General features: G+C 41.9%; 3 protein-coding genes across 3 annotated transcripts; 2 read left to right on the forward strand and 1 right to left on the reverse strand.

Annotated features, from left to right (window-relative positions):
* Positions 1–71: 71 nt before the first annotated feature.
* On the reverse strand, positions 72–3,959 carry slc25a17l (solute carrier family 25 member 17-like). The gene is made up of 9 exons (XM_085352407.1): positions 3,688–3,959; positions 3,455–3,515; positions 3,011–3,077; positions 2,599–2,753; positions 2,226–2,342; positions 1,988–2,133; positions 1,724–1,819; positions 981–1,066; positions 72–873 (listed from the first exon to the last, which is right to left on the reverse strand). Exons 1-9 carry the CDS (start codon positions 3,760–3,762, stop codon positions 726–728), a joined length of 951 nt encoding a protein of 316 aa, XP_085208533.1. The 5' UTR covers positions 3,763–3,959; the 3' UTR covers positions 72–725.
* A 1,562-nt stretch (positions 3,960–5,521) lies between these two features.
* On the forward strand, positions 5,522–7,786 carry anks4b (ankyrin repeat and sterile alpha motif domain containing 4B). The gene is made up of 2 exons (XM_085352409.1): positions 5,522–5,682; positions 6,682–7,786. Exons 1-2 carry the CDS (start codon positions 5,522–5,524, stop codon positions 7,784–7,786), a joined length of 1,266 nt encoding a protein of 421 aa, XP_085208535.1.
* Positions 7,787–9,379: 1,593 nt separating this feature from the next.
* Positions 9,380–13,982, forward strand: LOC146633669 (kelch-like protein 24). Its single transcript, XM_085352408.1, has 12 exons — positions 9,380–9,428; positions 9,752–10,054; positions 10,139–10,273; positions 10,351–10,542; positions 10,670–10,813; positions 11,004–11,190; positions 11,619–11,765; positions 11,891–12,019; positions 12,912–13,088; positions 13,190–13,336; positions 13,424–13,589; positions 13,757–13,982. Exons 2-12 carry the CDS (start codon positions 9,764–9,766, stop codon positions 13,911–13,913), a joined length of 1,872 nt encoding a protein of 623 aa, XP_085208534.1. The 5' UTR covers positions 9,380–9,428; positions 9,752–9,763; the 3' UTR covers positions 13,914–13,982.
* The last annotated feature ends 2,483 nt before the right edge of the window (positions 13,983–16,465 follow it).

Genomic DNA, 16,465 nt, shown 5'->3' on the forward strand with positions numbered 1-16,465 from the left:
GACAAATATCATTCATCTCCTATAGTGAAATATGAAACTACAGCAGACTCATGACAAAAACTCGGACCAGGGGAAAGCAGCTAGTCTGGCCCATTGATTTGAACCAGTAATTTCTTAAAGAGCATGTATATTTCCACGAGAGCTGTATCAGTCTTTCAGTGCAGCCAACATCTCTCAGAAAGAGGCCAAACAGGTGTATTTGTGTTCTTTTGCCTAAACGGGTTTTTTTTTGTTGGTTTTTTTTAAATCATCACCTGACAGAGTTTTATTTTTTAACAGTAGAAAGTTCAGCTCTTTGAAAGGTGTTCTTTTCAAACAGTTACTCAATACAGGACCTGTTTAACTCACCTCACACTAGAAGATATTATACAGCAAACCAAACTAATAAATAATGTCTGTATGTTTTTCTTTGTCACATAAACTCAGTTAACTTTAGTCCCTGCAGGACCATGCTTAACCAAGAGAAATGCACCAGTGGAGAGGATGTGTATGCACAGATGTTCACAGTTAGAGGTTAACAATAGCAATAATTAAACCCCCCTCTGGTTTTGTTATATAATTTGGGAATGGAATAGGAATGTGGGGCTCCCAAAGCACCATTGCGGGCTCATATTATCGTGCCTATGCGACAGAAACAATTCATAATGTTAGTAATAGCATCAGCAGGCTTTAAAACCTACTGAGGATGAGTGCACTGACGGTTTGCTGTGTTCAGGTAGCAGTCTTCAGTGCTTCAGTTTCTTGTTCATCCCCATGAGTCTGAAGGTCACTGCAGCGATCTTCTCATACACAACAAACATGAGTGCAGCCGTCAGTACCGTCTGTAGCAGCTTGGCCTCCAGGCCTTTGTACAAACCGAGAGCACCGTGCTTCCTGCGATAAACACGGGTATACAACTGTGACCACTGCTACATATTCACACATGTGCTTGTTGTGAGTCGAGTGACTAGATAGTGTAATTTTAGAGATGCTGCACTCACTTTATCCGGTCCATGAGCAGGAACAAAATGTTAGAAAGGCTCCCCATCACACCACCACCCTCGGCGTCACTTGTATACTGGCCAAACTGATGAAAAAGCATAAAACAAGTGATGCATGTGTAGTAAAGATTAAATATCATTTACCAGTCATGCATATTTGCATCGAGTGTTTGATGGTATTAACCATATAAAGATGCTCTGGTTTCTCTAAATTTTTCTATTAATACACACTCACCGGCCACTTTGTTTAAACCGGTTCATCTGCTGATCAATAGAAATATCTAATCATCCAATCACATTGCAGCAACTCAGCTAATTTAGTGATATAGTGAAGTTGCTGCTGAGCATCAGAATGGGAAAGAAATGTGATATAAGTGAATGTAGCTTGGTTTTTGGTAGCAGGCGTTCTTATCTACTGGGACCGGATCAGAATTTTTTTTTCCCCTAATAAAGTTTCTGAGGAGTGTACACAAAATTAAGTCAAATTTACACAATGTTGTGTCCCAGACTCAGCCAGGAGTTCCACTTTAGTTTTTAGTTTTTGAGGAAACATCATTTTGCCCGTGTAAGAGTAATAGACTGCTTTTGGCACACATAAAATTACACAGATACAATTTGTAGTTGTTTTTGTCTGTTTACTGAATTTTCTGTTTCTGTTTACATTGCAAAAATGTTGAACTTCATCAGCCTAATCTTTGAAAAACAGAATACAGGAATAACATTTTCTGTATTAGAGTATTTACCCTCAGTATGGCCTGAACTGTCTGCAGAGGATACGTGGCAGTGGTAGCGATGGCCTTGGCAATGGCTCCAATGAGAAAAATCTTTGCTGAGGATATCTGTGGTAAAAGACGAAAGTTCACAGGTCAGGTGACTGATCGCTAGATTGGTCTAAACAGGGTCCCTCCTGATCGCAGCCCTTCAGCTATGGAACGACAGGATGCTGACTGATTAGCTTCAATAAGGCAATATTGCATACATCACTGGTTCCCTTTAAGTCTTCTTACCTTCCTCCCTCCTCTGCCTGCCTTCCTCTTCATGGCCTCATAAATCATGAACTGCACAGCAGGGTTGAGTACGAGGACGAGAGAGGGCAAAGTGCCGTTCCACAGAGTTCCCACCCCCTCGTTGGCTATGATCTGTGAGAAAGCATCTGAAAGAGAAGCAGTGAGGTTTGACAATCACACAGACACAAGACAAGCACGTCAGAAGTTTTGACCTGTTTAACAGATATGAAGCGCTCACCAAATATGCCTCTGTAGTGAGTCTGGTGGAGGTCTTCGTTTCTGAACTTTACCCCCTGCATCTTCAGTCGAGTGTTGACCACCCACATGGGAGTGGTCAGGATCACATTCACCACTCCTACATGAACAAGAGATATTCAAGTTTCTTGAATCCACAAACCAGAGGATAATATCACCATCTTTTGCATACAGTCTATGGGATACATGCATGCAAACGTTTCACACACAAATCCAGGATTCATCCATTCAATCCAGACATCTGTCACACAGTCACTCCCTCCACTTTTGAAAAGTTTGCCTTTTGTGCTACTATTAATTGGACACCTTGCATCCATTTAAGTCTTTCAGACAATTTCCATCAGGTCAGTACTTACCTGACACAATTCCAATGAGCAAGTCTTTCCCAGGTCTGGACTGGCCTGGACCAGATGCCATCAGCTTCTTCAGTGAGTTAAACGTGTAGAAGTAGACAAAATTGGAGCAGCAAAGGCTGGAGATAACTGGGAACCAGCCTCTGTACAGTGACAGACTGGGAGAGGTAGTGATGAGGCATTTGAGTACTGTGTTTTTAGTCATGTGGTCAAAACATCATCCTAAACCATGGATTAGATTACAGCTGCAGCTACCAATTATTTTCATTAACTGTTTATATCTGTGATTACCTTGTTTTGGTTCATAACATTTGGTTAAATTATAAATATGGTCAAATAAGAGTAAAACAAGACTTAACTTGTGTAATTTCTAACCAGAAGCCTCAGTGATTTTAAATTCCAACACTATACGTACAAGCCTTCTTCCTTTGCTATCTCAGCCAGAATGACTGGAGTTGAGTTCGACTTTCTCTTCTCATCCACTGAAAAATAAACACAAATATGCCAGAAATCAGGCAATGAGTCTCTGGACAATGACTTGACACACAAAGATCAGTTTAACTGCATTATCTCAGCTTGTGGAATATAAAAGAGTGGAAGCAGAAAGGCATAACACACCTTTTTATGTCTCATATAGAGCTGAACATGAGCGTGCTTTGCAATAAAAAAAAAAAAAGACACATGAAACAACAAACAGAAATTGATTGTTTATGAGGTAAAATAAAAACTACATTTATCAGTGCGCTACTCTTTGGGACGCAGTTACGGTTGCTCTATAATGACCCCAGCGTTAAACCTCTTTCAACTCTGCAGCTTATCAGGTGACCTCTGTCCAAGATGATAAAGCCCCCCAGCTCACCCTGGAGTCTGCTTTTGGCCGTGTCCAGAGGAAAGAAGACGGTCATAGCTGTCACACTCCCCTAAAAAGACAATGCACTGCAACATTAACATCCATACTGACACCTGAAAACACAACATCTAACACCATTGTTCAGCTTAAAGTGGTTTCTTCAACACCATGCTATCTGCTATTAGAAGGATAATACCCCAACCCCCATAAAAAACAAATAAATAAGAAACAAAGCTACTCACCATTGCACCTGCCACAGCATGAACCAGCGTCTCATAGGATAGGAGGCCGACGGCCGAGCCACCGTTGTCGGACATCTCTGCAGGTTCTCCCCGGTCCAACCACACAAGCTAAACACCGGGAAGTAACTGCCGTGAACCCAATGGAAGATGTCCGGGTTTTCCGAACAGTGGAAACGTTTTAAACAACAATTATTCACAACTTCATGTTATAGGAAGCTGAAAAGCGACAAGAAACAGAAACCAAAGAAGAGAGTGAAAAACTGTCAGATTGGGTTCACTCTCTTCTGGTCGGGGGATAGTTCCTCCCAAGATGCCGCTGATTGGACAGGTTCTTCTTCTTCTTTTGTTGACTCTTCTGCCGGTTCTTTCTTCTTCTTCTGGTTTTGGTAAATCATTAACTGTAGCATAGAATTTATTAGCCACCTACTGGACTGGAAGGAGAAGTGGTGGAAAAACTATATGGGATTTTACAGCACTTATTTGCGGCAGTTCACCACAGCATGTGTGATTTTCCAGATTTTTTCTGACACACCCCCAAAGGGACAGACTTAGATATCATAATCATCTAGATATGACAACACACGGTCTAAGAGACTGACACTAATGCTTTTTTAGTACACTTATGTAAAATACACATGCTGGACTGTATCTGGGCTTGTACGCATACACTTCTGTTTCATGTTACTTCACATCAACAGTTTCTCCAATTCATTTCATGGAGACATTTCTCTTTTTAACGCTAAGCTCTAAGGACGAGCTCCCATGATGAATATAATATCTTGTAAAAAGAAAACTATCCTGCAATATTATTTTGAACCTAAACAAGTAGCAAAATTAGAACATGTGACTAATCAGCCGTTTTTTAAAAAGTAAAGAAAACAACTGAATTGCATGTTTAAAAAAATGAACGTGTACCTTGATTAAATATATCCATCTTGCTAAAACTGTTTACAAACAAAACAATAAATGAATTTATCAAGAAAATAGATTAACACATGATTTAAATAATCACAAGCTGTTTGCAATAATTAATAATAAAAAATACTTTATTTTTCCTGTTTTTTAGTACAGTTGATACTTTAAGTATAGTGTGTTATTTTTACTTTTCCTGTAATTAATGACCCAATCAAGCATGTCTGTCAAGATTTTAACAATATCTAATTAGATTAGATGGATAAATAGATATATAAATAGAATAGAGCAATAATTTGTTAATAAAAGCTTTAATCATGTATTATACTTAAGACAGTTTTTAGGTATAAACGCTTTAAGTTAAAAAGTTGAATGTTCCAAGTTTTAAGTTGATTCAAGGTAACAGAGGGAGTTGATGTCGCCTTTTACTCTTTTAAATACTTTTCTACAAATTACAGAATAAAAATGCATCATAAAAACATCAGTTTACAAATGTTGATGAAGAATTTAGAGTTCTAACGAGCTAAAACCTGAAAACTAGAAATAACAGATAATGTTCCATTTTCATTTTACTGGTCATTCTAATTCACAACAATATATTATTCTTTCATAAAGATTGCTTTTGCCTTCAAACCTGTGAAGAAACAGTGATTACAGCAGAAACTCCTGCTGTGTGTGAACACGTTTTCTGGGTGAAATCGCAGTAAGGGATTTTTTATAGTGTTGAGGAAATGGGGCAGCTCACAGCAGTGAAGCGAACTTTGCTTTTGTTTTATGGCCCCGAGCTGCTGGTGCGTTGACGCCCAGTCATCGCTTTGTTTGCTTGGGTCTGCAGTCGCTTCTGCTCATCTGACGTTAGCCGGGGGGGCGCAGAGAAACTTGGATTTTTATTTTTCTCCAAGCTTTTCCCTTCTTACCAGAGATGTCTAGGTACCACAAAGCAGCGATTGATGGATACGTGGAACTCTTGAAGGAGGCCACGGTGAAGGACCTGAACACGCCAGATGAGGATGGCATGACTCCCACCATACTGGCTGCTTTTCATGGACATATCAGTGCTCTTCAGCTCATATGCAGCAGAAAGTAAGTTTTCTATCGCCTGTCCTTCATCTCACATCTTACACTGAGACAAAAACGACCTGAACATATGAGTTCTCGTCAAGTGTTTTCTTCAGGCTGTGTAATTTTTCTGTCATTTCTAAAGAAAACATAAAGTTAGACATAAAATATTTTCATTTAAATACATTATATTTTATAAAACCAAATAAGATTAAGATCTACAGCGGAACCAGGAACAGTGCTCACAGAGCAAAGGTTGACCAGCATGAAATAAAGTGTGTTTTATGCTTTCTCATATGTACTTTATTTGTTTTTGGCACTTCATCTGGATTTTTTCCACAGCTATTGTTCACTCCATTTTAATGAGCTAAGACTTTATTTCCCATTAGCTGAGCCAAAAGTTTAACCAGCCCAATCCATCCCACAAAAACAAAAGAGCTGTTCATCCAGGCCGTGCCACCACCACCACCACCGCCACCGCTACTCCACATGTACCTCCGTCCCTCTTTCACTACAACCAAGACCATACAAAATCAAGACCATACAGACTTTTGAGATTCAGAGAAGTTTAGTTTTATTTTATTTATATTTCAATGGGCATAAAGCGTGTCTTGGCTACGTGGCCAGGATTATCTAAACCATTTCCTCTTTGGTCATTACGCAGCATGAACTGGGATTTATGACAAGGTGTAGCAGTCACACAGCAATCAAAACTTGACAGGGGGCAGCAGTAAAAGGACTTTAAGTCTTAATAGCTCACTAGTTAACTTCACCCATCTTTAATTTGTCATATGCTAGATTTGGATGTGGATCTATTCTCTGTTTTAATTTAATTTCCTGGACTGATCCTGGACTGACATTTTTTTAAATGTCATTTTTTATCATTTAATCATTTTCTCTAAACTCATGAAAAACTACTGTGCATGGAGTTTGGTATAAATCAGGAATACAGAATAGCCAAATAATGAAAATATCATCACTAATGATAAAAAAAAATCTTTTGTGTGTGTTCGTGTTGTACAGAGGAGATCCCAACAGGAGTGACATCTGGGGAAACACACCCCTGCACCATGCAGCAGGTAACGGCCACATGCACATCCTCAGCTTCCTGGTCAACTTCGGCGCCAACCTTTTTGCTCTGGACAATGAATTCCACACGCCAATGGATGTCGCCGCTTCACGCGACCACATGGAGTGTGTGCGCTTCCTCGACGCTGCTGCTGCAAAGCAGACCAACCAAAATCCGAAAAAGGTCGCCAATCTGAAGAAAGAGGCAGAAAAAGAGGCAGAGAAACGCGTGAAACTCTGTGAGAAGGTGAAGAAAAAACACAAAAGCAAAATGGATAGAATGCAGCGTGGGAGCAACTCCGGCTCCTTTTCAGATGCAGGAACAGCATCGTCACTGTCAAATGATGGCACCATCACGGGCGTCAACGAACACTTCTCCAAGCTCATCACTGACGATAAAGTTGGCTCTATTAAAGGCACACTCCTGAAGAAGTTTGGGAAGAAGGACAAAGGCACGCTGCAGAGGTCAGAAGGAAGTGGGAACGTTATCTTCCTCAAACCAGAGAGCGGATCTGAGAACCCAGACTTTGTGGACGTCTTCAACGAGCAGGAAGAGAACATGCTAGAAGAAATGGACAGCTTCGGAGATGACGACGACGATGGAGGCCAAGTGAAACAATCCATCTTCAATCGGCCCGGCCTTGGAGGTCTGATGTTCAGGAAGAAGATGGGGCTAGACTCTGACGACATCCCCAGCAGTGCCAATGAAAGCCTTGGTTACCTCGTTCAAAGCGAGACGTTTGAGGCAGACGAAGACACCTCTGGCTTGATGACGGGCGACAATGCACTGCCGTGGGAACAGGAAGATCTGGGACTGGATGACGATGAAGATGAGGAAACCTCTCCTTTGGATGTGTTCCTGTCCTCTATCTCCTTGCCAGATTTTACGCCCGCATTCAACAGAGAGCACCTTGACTTGGAGGCACTCTTGCTTTGCTCTGATGAAGACCTCAAAGGGATCCGCATCCAGCTCGGACCCAGGAAGAAGATCTTAGAAGCTGTTGCTCGCAGAAGAAAGGTGCTGGAAAATGCAGGCGTCATGAAGGACAGCTCCTTGTGATCTGAAACAAAACAGTTATTTATCCTCCAAATTTAAAATAAGCCTTTTGTCAGTTCAATTTCTGTATAAAACAAACATGATTCAGCAAACTAGTGAAAAATTCCAACATTTCTACAGATTGAACTTTATTGATCATATTATGACAATATGTTCCGTGTATACCTGTTATATCAAGTTAAAAGTGGCATGGCAGCATCAACCAACAATATCAACAATATCTTATACATCTGGTTTTAAAACAAGAGAAGAAAAGAATAATTATGGGAAGAAAAATAAAGAATAATAAATAATAAAGTGTTGGTATTGACCTGCTGGCTGACTTTCTCCACATATGAGGTGATATGGCACACAGATGATTTGCTTGTGCAGCTGAATGTTTTATTGTAATCATGTCGACCTCAGATAACACACCTGTTAAATAAACAAAACGTACATGATAGTCTCTCCAGTTTAATATTTCCCAATGGGTTTTAAAATTTCCCTGACAGGAACAACAGCTGCTACGAACACAACAAAAAAGAGAGGAAAACAAGCACAGGAGCCACTAAATGACTCACAGCAAATACAAGCAGGCAGGCTAAAACTGGTGAACTAGTAAACACAATGGAGTGACCTGAATAGAATAGAATAGAATAGAATAGAATAGTCCTTTAATTGTCCCACAAGGGGAAATTTGGTTGTAACAGCAACACACACATACACAAAAACAAAAAAAACAACAACAAAAAAACAAACAGAACAGGACACAGGACATTGAACAGAAACACAAACATTTTTTTTTTACATATTTACATCATGGATAATAGTTACCAAATCAGGGTACTGTACAGTTATTAAAATTAAAGTACAGATAAGTGGCAAACCCAGGTTGTAGCGTGCAAACAGAGCAGGATACTGCAAGATGTTTAAATAGTTAAGAATATTTAGAATAATTAGAAAAGTACAGATTGTGTATTGCACCTGTGCATTAAAAAGTAGACATGTAACTTACAATAAGTTAGTATATATAAATTGAGAAAAAGTAATGTGCAAGTTATAAAAGTAGTATTTGTTTGGTTGATTGGTGCAAGTTACAGCGCTGATGTAAACATCTATGTTTGTTGAGAGCAGTTTTGATTGCACAGTCTGACAGCTGCAGGGAGGAAGGACCACTGGAAACGCTCCTTCTTGCATCTAAGATGCAGCAGTCTGTCACTGCTCACCAGTGAGTGTATATACAAAGAGCACCGATTAAAGTACATGAAATATTTAGGAGGAGGTGAAAAAAGGGACACACACACACACACACACGAAAATGACGTGACATTATTCACGAGAGATGATTTTGACATGTTTCACAGATTGTAGGCCAATAAGTCATTTGCAACAGTTTGCATACACTTTTTAGAAAATACCGGAAATCATATTTTTTGGCAAACGATCAGATTTTGCAAAAAAGTAGGGAAAAATTTGTGTGTCACTCTTTGATGAACAAACAAAGCAGGAACTACATGGGGGTGAACACTCTTACGTTTGCCGGGTGTGTGTGGGCGTGGCTTGCAGCGAGAGGCGTTTAATGTTGCTCAGGACTGTCGGAAGCTGGTTTGGTTGGTATGTGGGAGAGCGAGTAGTCCTCCGCAGCAGTCACGACTATGTGTAACAGGTGAGTTGTTTTGGTCCCTCCGCTGCTGAGTGATTAATCTCACCTGTGTGTGGATCGCATATCTGTTCTTGAGCTGTCTGAGTAGTCTGGCTCGGCACAAAGCCGCTTCTTTTGGCCGCTGCCTCACAGCTAAGCCTCATTAGTGAGACAATCTCGGGTCCTCTCTCCCCGCCTTGCTTTGCAGCCTTCTGCGACTTACACGCATTTCACTTTCAAATGAGTGCTTTGCGAGGCTGATTTGCGTTGCCAGCTATGTCTCAACCCGTTTTCTGATTGTCTTAGTTTGCGTTCAAGAGTGCTAACTGTGATATTTTGCCTCCCAGGCTTGGGTTGCAATGGCAGACATGGCTGAAATAATCTCCGTCAGCGCCGGTTTGCTCCTGCCTTCCTCTATCAACGCCACCGTTAAGGTCCAGGAGGAAGCCAGCCCGACTCCTGCCGTTGTCCCTGCTCCCCAGAACAGCGAGGACTACCTGTTTGTGGAGACCAGGCACCCCAACACAGTCCTGCAGGGCCTCAACAGCCTGCGGCTCAACAACGCCTTCTGCGATGTGACTCTGTGCTGCGGAGGACAGGAGTTCCCCTGCCACCGCATAGTGCTGGCATCTTTCAGCTCCTACTTCCAGGTAAACGCACTTTTCCTCACATGTATGTCCATACTGAAAACGACTCCACCTTTAGAATCATGTGTTTTCCTTCTCCATCCTTAGGCGATGTTTTCCGCTGACCTCATAGAGTCCAAGCAGGAGCGTGTTGCCATCAATGGTGTTGAGCCTCAGATGATTGGCATGCTGGTGAGCTACGCCTACACATCAGAGGTCTACATTTCCAAAGCCAACGTGCAGGTAGTGAATCTTCTCATGCCTCTTCATTGCCGTCATTCGTGAAGCGCGTGCGTGCTTAGAAAGTGATCTGTATCCAGGCGCTGCTGGCAGCAGCCAACCTGCTGGATGTGATGGCGGTCCGAGAGGCCTGCTGTCGCTTCATGGAGCGTCAGATGGACGAGATGAACTGTGTGGGTATTCACTGCTTTGCTGAGGCGCATTCCTGTAAGGTGCTGGAGAAACGCAGCATGGACTACATCCTTGAGCACTTCAGCACGGTCTGTCAGCAGGTGAGGGTGTGATGGAAACCCAGAGTAGGGAGTCGTGAAGGAGGTAATCTTGTATCACCTACTGTTAATGCAAAGCTGTGCCCTCACATAAATAATCAAACTCTCGGCGCTTCCTGTCTTCCTCCAGGAGGAGTTTCTGTCTCTGTGTGTGGACAAGCTGACGGAAATCCTTGCCAGCGATCTCCTCAACGTGCCCAAAGAGGAGACCGTGTTTGAGGCCGCCATGCTGTGGTTGAATAAATGTTCCTCTCGCAAACAGAGCTTTGAAAAGGTGAGAGGAGAGTTATTAGCAGGTAATTTCAGGCTTATCTTTAAAAATAAAAGGGGGGGTTCATACATTTTTGTTGTTTGGTGCTATCCTGTTATCAGGGGCGCCATACTCCATGAATGAAAATCCATGACCACAGCAGCTGCTCATGAGTACCACCCATCAGATCCCCTTCCATTTTTGTTCCTCAAAGGTCCTGGAGCACATCCGCCTGCCTCTCATCAGCCCCTATTACCTCCATGATGTGATTGAGTCTCTGGACGTGGTGAAGGAGAGCCAGGTCTGCCAGAGGCTCATCTCTGAGGCCAAGGACTATCTGCTGCTTAAGGACCGGCGTGGAGAGCTCTACTGCCCGAGAGCGAGGCCTCGCAGGTCCACTGGTAAAAATAAAAAAACACTCACGTCTGAATCAAAGAGCTAATTTTTAGCTTTGCACTATTTTCTGTCAGCCTGGTGATTTGTTAGTGTGTATCTGTCTCCCCGTCCTCATACTCCGCAAGGGTTTAAGAATGCTCGGCTATTCAATGGAGAGACGATTATTTGGGTCTATCTTCTTCTATTAGAAGAAAGATTTTGGATTCCAGATTTTTAGATGTTTGCTGGTTTTCCCGGTTTGTGTTATCAAACTGTGGACCAAACAGTTTTAGCCTAATCCAGATGCAAATCAAGAGAATAGTGGAAGTTGAATATTAAATGGCTGGCAGCTCCACGCACTCTTATGTTGTACCATACAGGCTGCTTTTTTTCTTTTACATTAACATATGTGGCTCACTCCTCTCTTCCTCTACTCCTGTTGCCACGGAAACAGGAACCGCTGAAGTGATAGTCACAGTTGGCGGGGAGGACGACAAGGTGGTGCTGCGCAGCGTCGAGAGCTTGGATCCTGTGACGAGCCAGTGGAAGAACCTGGCATGCCTGCCCTTCGCCGTGAGCAAACACGGGCTGGTGGTCTCAGGTGAGGGGGTCAGTAAAACTCAGCCTGATGGGTTAAGACACTCTGAAATGCACAGATAAACTTAAGTGCTGAAAATGTATACTTCTGCTTATCCAATCACCTTTCTTCCTTGTCCCCGCCTGTAGATTCGACCCTGTATTTGGCAGGTGGAGAGTTTCCCGATGGCTCAGCCAGCAGAGAGATGTGGCGCTACGACCCCTGCTTTGACTCCTGGATGGAAATGGCACCCATGAATGTAGCTCGCTCAGAGTTAGGTGAGGGAGTCTTGGTAATTACAGCTTCTGTCTTTCAGCCACGTTACCCTATTTTGCTTCTCAAGAACTCTATAAACTATCCTAACTTTGTTTGATTCTAGTAGCTCCAAAAGGAGTCTTTTGATTGTTATAATCCTACTTTAAAAAATTAAAAAAGAGAATCCAGACATTTCCATAGCAGATAATAGAAAAATGGGTCCCTTTCTGCCATTTAATTGTTTTTTTTGCTGTTTGGTGCTGAGGAGGAGGAAAGTGCTTTTATATAAGTGCCTTTGTGTAGTATGAATGGCAATAGTAGACGTCTTAAACAATAGAAAAAGCTGTAAAACTTATGACAACACAGCTATAAGTTCAAAATCGACACACTCATTCACATTTTTTTTTTTTTTTTTTTTTTTCAAAGCCTTCCAGTGGCCCCCAGTGCAGTCTTTGCTGGGCCACTTCTGTCCTTTGGACCTCATGTTTGGCACCACTACCATACATGATGCACAGTTCAAAATCTTTATCTCAAACTGACCCTTAATGAGCTGTCTTACCTCCTTTCCTCTCCCTCTAACCCAGCTTTTATCTGATTGGCTGCCCCTCCCAAACAGAAGGATTGAGGTGGCCATAGCTGTGCCCTTATGATCTATGCGCCTCCATAAGTGGAAAATAAGTGTAAAACTGAGCATTAAATGTACTTTAATATTGCTAATAGTGATGTCTTCTACATATACTGACTTTATTAACTCAAATGTTGACCTACATTAATGAGCATCTGTCGTTGTAATGGTTAATGAATAGGACAGAAAACATGAAAATTAGACCGGGGCATGAGATGTCCAACTGTAAACTGAAGGACTGTTTTTAATTGCAACAATGTTTATTTATCCGCTGTGCCTTCTCCCCACAGGCCTGGTGATGCTTGATGGCTTTGTGTACGCAGTGGGAGGGTGGGAGGGACGCTCACGTCTGGACTCGGTGGAGTGCTACAACCCCCACACCAACTCCTGGCAGTTTACAGAGTCTGTGAAGATGGCCGTCACAAGTCCAGCAGTGGTGGCTCTGGACGGCCTGCTCTATGTTACTGGTAGAAAACGCAGGTTTTTACACGTGCAGGGTTTTTTTTTTTTTTGTTGTTCATTTTGATTCTATGTGGTGTATTTATTCACTCGGGATGTGTCACGGCAGGTGGTGCGGTCCTAGAGGATGGTGACGGCACAGATCTGGCACAGGTGTACAACCCTAAAACGGCAGTATGGACAGAGGTCGCCCCCATGCAGATTGCCCGCTCTGGATCAGCTGCTTGTACTCTTAAAGGAAAGATTTACGTCATAGGTAACAAACTTATCATCCAGCCCATTAACTGTGCTTTGTTCTGGTTCCTAAAAGTGCAGTCATGTCTGTTAAATCCTTTTTTTGTAGGCGGATGGCATGCCTCGACAGAGAACACAGATAAAGTGGAGTGTTACAATCCAAAGACCAACCAGTGGACGATGTGTGCCCCCATGAAGGAACGACGCTATCGGCCCGGCGCTGCTGTCGTGGATGGCAAAATCTACGTCTTGGGAGGAGAAGAGGGCTGGGACAGGTGAGGAGCTTTCTAGAAAAGACGTTGCCTGTAAATTTCGTGTTTTCCAGGCGATTGCAGAGCTCACATTTATTTGAAATATTAAGAAAATGAGGGTTAAATTCCTGTGGATTAAACACAGGAGAGGTGAATGAGGTTGTCTAAAGCTGATCCCGCTCTGCATGCAGATATCACGACACTATCGAGAGGTATTGTGACGAGACGGACACGTGGGAGATTGTTGGGGAGATGCCTACCAGCCGCAGCTGGCTCAGCTGCGTCTCTCTCCGGCTTAGAAAGGACATCCAAGTGAGCAGCAGTCCCGGGACGCCCAGTGAAAATTGAGGACAACAAATGGGAAATCTCCTGTGGTTTTGTTTGTTTTTATTTTTTTTAAATTGCACTCTCCTTGGAGATTATGCGCTACAAGACTCAGAGCTGCGAAGACTGGCGTGCTGGGGAGTGATGCCTGGAACTGGCACTGAGCTGCTTGAGCTGTTTCTGGGACCTGTTTGGTGACAGCCTGTGGAATAAGTCTTAATCACTTTGGGGTCCTTTCTTTTGTGGCTTGGCAGCAGAGGTGCAGTGATTTAACATAAATGATCTGATGTCCGCAGTCTAAACTCGCTCTGTATGATGTGAACATTCTTTAGTTGTTGTTTTATTGTCCGAGCGCCACAATCTGGATGTTTTCCCAGCCGATGGGGTTATTTTTGTATTATGTGACTGTATTTATTGGAGGTTGATAAGATTAGAATGGTCCTCTTAAAAAGCTCTGTGGGCCAAAGAGTCAGTTATGAATGTTTTTGAAGGTTACCTGTGTGGGCGGGGCAAAGGTGTACATGTGAGTGTTTTTTGTAATTACACATTGAACTTCTTAGTGATTGTCTTGACTACCTGTTATATGTTGAGTATATTTTTGTAATGTGCGTCATGCATACTGGTGAATTAAAGTGAAAATGACTTGTAATAAAGATGTTTACTTCTTTACTGTGAATGTGGGTGGGTCAGTTTTGTTTTTGTTTTTTCTTTTTACAAATGAAGCCTGAAAACAATCGAAAGTATTGATGAATGCACTCCTGCTACATTGACATTTTTAAAGAGTATCAAATACCCAAGATCAGAATCAGCTTTATTAAGTACATGTAGAAAGCAGATGATACTGTCAGCATGATGCAGACAATAACATGTATTTCATATTTATGGCTCAGTGTGAAGATGTTGGAATAAATAAGGGATGGATGACAATCTCATAGCAGCAGTAGGTACAGTCAGCATGTTTAATGCTGTTTTGTTTTTAAAATTAAGATTTGTTTGTTTAATATTACAATCTTGAAATCTTTCAGTTGCACAGAAGACTTTGGGGCTCTTGATGTGTTTCTTGTCTCTAGAATTGATTTTTTCCAGTCAAATTTCTTTTTGGTTTTCTTCTTTCTTTTCTGGTTCACGCTTCTTGTCACCGCTTGCTCCGCTTCACCTGGACACAAACGTGTTTCCTTCTTTAGAGAAATGGGGGCGTGGCTGCATGCAGACTGAACATTCTTGGTTCAAAATCAGTCTGCCTTCCTAACATACGCACGGCGGTGTGCACGTTTTATAATCATATAATTAATTTTGCGCACATTTTGCTTGTTTTTTTTGCGCAAGGCGAAAAAAGTTTCCACGAACATTTAAAGACGGGCTCGTGCTGCCTACGTGCGATCTCCACACAGCCACACCCACATTTATTTAAGGAAACACGTTCACCTCCAGGTGAAGCGGAGAAACACCGACCGCAAGAAAAAGAAGGAAATGGGTGAAGGACAAGAAGCGCGTGACCTTTTAGCACGAGATGATAAAAACAACAAAATAATAAAAATCCAGATACCTCATAAAATCTGGGGGATAATGCGAAGAAATTTAGAATAAAAGTTTTTAATTAACATTGTTTGGAGGGCTGATATCAAAGGCAAGATTTAGGAAAAGCAGCATTACAGTAAAAATGCATCAAGCTGGCAAAGACTAAGTATTTTTCCTCTGCATTTTAAATACATTTTCTTAGGTGGCCAAGTTCACAAAATCATTTCAGTTAGTTTAATAGTTTTTTAAATTGTCTAGTGTTCTTTTTTCTTCTTCTTGTTTTTGTTTTAAATCGAAGTTTAGTTTTTAGCTTAGTTTTAGTTTTCTGTAGTAGACTTTGTGTAGTTGACTTTGTGACATCCACACCACCTTTCTGGTACAATAACTTTAGTGCCATGTCAAATTGTATCTATGCTTTTCCAAGTTACAGGCTTTCCCTGATTTCCTGGGGTTGAGAAGTTTTTCCAGCATTTCTCATGTTTCTCATGTTTACATAAAAGACCAACAAATTTTATTGTGCGTGGTGAAACCGATGCTTCATTAGCTAAATTTATCTCATTAAAATGCCTGGAGGCTGTCTGCATCTGAAAAACATTTTAAAGAGGCAAATGAAGTTGAAATGTGTGGGTCCACTATCCAGAGTGATGGACAATGCAAAAAAAAAAAAAGAGAGATGTAGGCAGGATGGAGTGGGACAGAAGGATAGCAGCAAACCTGAAATGAAAGGTTTACAGGATGGTAGTGAGACCTGCTATTATGTCACAAAAAGATAGAAGGTGAGTGACTGTAATTAACAGGTTTAGAAGTCAGTACATCTGAGGGACAGCTCAGGTTGAGCACTTTGGAAATAAATCGTCCAGAGGGGGGTGAGTGGATATACTGGACAAAGGATGTTGAAGAACGAGCTGCCAAGCAGGAGGAGAAAGGGGAGGAATGATGTTTATTATTATTTGCTGATGTTGTTAATGAGCCACAAGCCGAACAGTTTTCACTAGCTCAAGGAAACTTGAAACACGCTGTGATACTTTTATTTTGAAAGGTTTAGCGACTACACGGCG

The sequence above is a fragment of the Diplotaxodon limnothrissa genome, linkage group LG4, assembly GCF_057381915.1.
Source record: "Diplotaxodon limnothrissa isolate DT_005_m linkage group LG4, D_limnothrissa_male_GT1.1, whole genome shotgun sequence".
Classification (NCBI taxonomy): domain Eukaryota; kingdom Metazoa; phylum Chordata; class Actinopteri; order Cichliformes; family Cichlidae; genus Diplotaxodon; species Diplotaxodon limnothrissa.

What these genes read in the sequence shown, in the direction of transcription:
- slc25a17l (XM_085352407.1), bottom strand. Translation starts at nt 3,762, where the DNA reads ATGTCCGACAACGGTGGCTCGGCCGTCGGCCTCCTATCCTATGAGACG. An exon ending in GGCCAAAAGCAGACTCCAGG is followed by an intron (nt 3,078 to 3,454) that starts GTGAGCTGGGGG and finishes TTTATTTTTCAG; the next exon opens with TGGATGAGAAGAGAAAGTCG. An exon ending in TCACTACAGAGGCATATTTG is followed by an intron (nt 2,134 to 2,225) that starts GTGAGCGCTTCA and finishes CTTCTCTTTCAG; the next exon opens with ATGCTTTCTCACAGATCATA.
- anks4b (XM_085352409.1), top strand. Translation starts at nt 5,522, where the DNA reads ATGTCTAGGTACCACAAAGCAGCGATTGATGGATACGTGGAACTCTTG. An exon ending in CAGCTCATATGCAGCAGAAA is followed by an intron (nt 5,683 to 6,681) that starts GTAAGTTTTCTA and finishes CGTGTTGTACAG; the next exon opens with AGGAGATCCCAACAGGAGTG.
- LOC146633669 (XM_085352408.1), top strand. Translation starts at nt 9,764, where the DNA reads ATGGCAGACATGGCTGAAATAATCTCCGTCAGCGCCGGTTTGCTCCTG. An exon ending in TCAGCACGGTCTGTCAGCAG is followed by an intron (nt 10,543 to 10,669) that starts GTGAGGGTGTGA and finishes GTCTTCCTCCAG; the next exon opens with GAGGAGTTTCTGTCTCTGTG. An exon ending in GAGGCCTCGCAGGTCCACTG is followed by an intron (nt 11,191 to 11,618) that starts GTAAAAATAAAA and finishes CCACGGAAACAG; the next exon opens with GAACCGCTGAAGTGATAGTC.